At 38.4% G+C, this 2760-nt stretch overlaps 1 protein-coding gene across 1 annotated transcript; it reads right to left on the bottom strand.

The window, feature by feature from the left end:
- Positions 1–2760, bottom strand: LOC127112490 (uncharacterized). The gene is made up of 2 exons (XM_051046359.1): positions 1194–2760; positions 1–914 (listed from the first exon to the last, which is right to left on the bottom strand). The coding sequence occupies exons 1-2, from the start codon at positions 2357–2359 to the stop codon at positions 158–160; spliced, it is 1923 nt and encodes a 640-aa protein (XP_050902316.1). The 5' UTR covers positions 2360–2760; the 3' UTR covers positions 1–157.

The raw sequence follows: 2760 nt of genomic DNA, 5'->3' as shown, positions 1-2760 counted from the left end.
TAAGGCTAATGACAATAACTTGTCTTATTCAAAGTATGATCTTACATGTCATTCATCTTCATAAGTTCATATAGACAAAAAGAAAAATTAAACTATGCTTATTTTTCATGTAGAAAACTAGGCTCCAAATTTTGACTGCAGCGAATCAAGATCCGATTTATACCGGTTGCGAAGTTCTATTTGATTGCTGAACATTATCTGCAGGGAACTGTTGGGAAGCATCTGATAATGCTGCAGCAGCAGCTGCAGGAGTCATGGATTGGTACTGAGTAACCAAAGTAGCATTAGTTTGTGGTTGACCATAATAAACCTGTTCTTGCACATTACCACCATATTCATAACCATAATTAGTACCACTAGAAGGAGCTACATTGATTGGATGCTGTGGTTGATGATGGAATTGAGGCAAACCAACATATTGTTGTTGAAATTGACTTGAAGGTACTTGAACAAATGTTGAATTTGATGGCACATTAGGGTTTGGTGATTTATTCGGGTAAATTGGTGGAGTTCCACTTTGAGGTATTAATGGCCTAATAGAGGATACAACATTAGGGTCACTTATGTTATGTTGCAATGTCATGTTGTATGGTTGTTGTGTGGCTCCAATAGGCATTACATAAATTGGATATTGTTGTTGACCAATTGGATTGTGAAGTTGTTGTTGTTGTTGTGATTGTGGGGGATAAACTTGGTAGTATGATGAGATTGGAACTTGATTTGTTGTTGTAGGGTGGTGGATATAGTGAGTGTTGGAATGAACAAATTGTTGTTGGTTTTGATCTAGTTGTTGAGGTAATATGTAGCTAGAATCTTGAGGTTTGTTGTCTATGTTTGTAGGTTGGACTTGGACTTGTTCTTGATGATAAATGATTTTGGAGAAAGAATTTGTAGATGCAATACTACTACTATCACTGAAAAAATATTAACCACAAAATTTGTAAGTACTTATTCATTTCAATGTATTAGACATCTACTCAAAGAATGTTGAAGTAAAGAAAAAACAGTTTTTTAGGACATTTGCCTGAGTATTCTAACATTTGTCTGGATTTTCCGATACGTGTCGCAACGCATTCTAGAGGTGTCAGTGCTTTATAGATCAAATACAAATATGTATAAAACTTTGAAACAAAAGCAAAAGAAGTAAAAAAAACCAAAGAAAAAGGGTAATATAGAACAATTCATAATAATACCTTGTGACTGAATCTGGTGAAGGAAGACTCAAACCGCCACTAGTCCTTGGCTGAACAAGCTGCAATGGTAAAGGTGGTTTTCGAGCTCCGATTACTCCTCCATAATCTGATCTCTCATCATCAGAAACAACCCTATTCACATTAACATCACTAGTAACAGTAGTAGCAACAACACCAGTTGAAGCCATAGTCAATGCTGCAGGAATTGCAGCCATAGCCACATTAGCAGAAGAAACAACAAATCCATCATCTTGCTTCATTCCAACTTTATTCTCTTGTTGAAGCCTGCTACCACCGGTTTCGTCAACACGGACACGAATCGGAGGTAAATTTGCAATTGAAGGAGACAGAGAAGAAGAAGATGGACTATTCTCTAGCATAGGTGAACCAGGTGTTGAGTTCACAACATTAACAACATCAAAAACATTCTTAACGTTGTTGCTGTTGCTGTTGTTGTTTTCGAGAAGGTTCAATGACTCTACTACTGCTACACCTTGTGCTTCCAAGTTATTGCTTGAATCACTAGCAGGAACATTATCAAGATTCACAAAAGAATCCCCGGCTGAATCCGACACACCCCGCGAGAGGATTCCTGAGTTATTGAGTGCATCAACAAACCATGTCTCCGACTTCGCATCATCAAGGAGTGATCCCATTGAGAGTGTGGACTCTGGTTTTGTGAAGAACAGAAACACTCTGAGTCTCGAAGAAGATTTCATGGTCGAACATGCAGATGCTATTCGATCATACTCTTCGATCATGTTGTCGAGATCTTCATCTGTTGTGACTGTGATGAGGCTGTCAAGGTCTTCATTTGGAAGCTGGTACTTGAGAGTAAAAGGTCTTCCATTAAGAATTGTTCGCGAAAGGCGCGAACATAGGTCTTTCAAGGAAGAACTACGGTCGATCACCACGATTCGAGTGTCGCCACCAACATAAAAAAGAGATTTATCGTGAGGGCGTGGCATAATGTGGCCTCCGTAGCTGCACATAAGACGAAGCTTGGCGTTTGGGATGTTAGGTAGAGGCTCATCATTCATTGTTTCACGAGATCGTGGTGGTTGTGGTCGTGGTGATGAAGAATCTAACGAGTCAGGATAATTTGTTTGGACGACATTAGGAGGAGGAACGTTAGATGCAGCTAGGGAGATAAGTGGTGGATCCATTAGAATCGGTGGTTTTTAGAACGAAACAGAACGGAGCGGAACAGAATAGAAAAGAAGCTTTTGCCACTCTGTTTAGTTTGATGCAGAGTTAAAACAGGGGAGAAACAGAGTGAACAAAGGAGAAAAACAGAGTGAAAACAGAGAAGAAACAGAGTTAGTGGAAATTATTGCAAGTGGGAGTTATTAGTCTTTTTCTCTTTTTATGTGGCTTTACCTTTGAAAAGAAATGAAAATGAGATGCATTATAAGCAGATAAAGATTCTCTTAGTTTGTTACAACTTGTCTTTGGCTGTAGTTTAGTACTATCCAGCTTTTGTCTTAGTTTACCAATAGAGGTTTGAAAGGATTAAAAAAAGTGAAAAAACTAATAAGCTTGAGACTCAAAGAAGTAAAGTGACTCA

The sequence above is a fragment of the Lathyrus oleraceus genome, chromosome 1 (genome assembly GCF_024323335.1).
Source record: "Lathyrus oleraceus cultivar Zhongwan6 chromosome 1, CAAS_Psat_ZW6_1.0, whole genome shotgun sequence".
Lineage (NCBI taxonomy): Eukaryota > Viridiplantae > Streptophyta > Magnoliopsida > Fabales > Fabaceae > Lathyrus > Lathyrus oleraceus.
This window is presented reverse-complemented; position numbering and strand designations above follow the sequence as displayed.

What these genes read in the sequence shown, in the direction of transcription:
- LOC127112490 (XM_051046359.1), bottom strand. Translation starts at nt 2,359, where the DNA reads ATGGATCCACCACTTATCTCCCTAGCTGCATCTAACGTTCCTCCTCCT. An exon ending in TCACCAGATTCAGTCACAAG is followed by an intron (nt 915 to 1,193) that starts GTATTATTATGA and finishes ATATTTTTTCAG; the next exon opens with TGATAGTAGTAGTATTGCAT.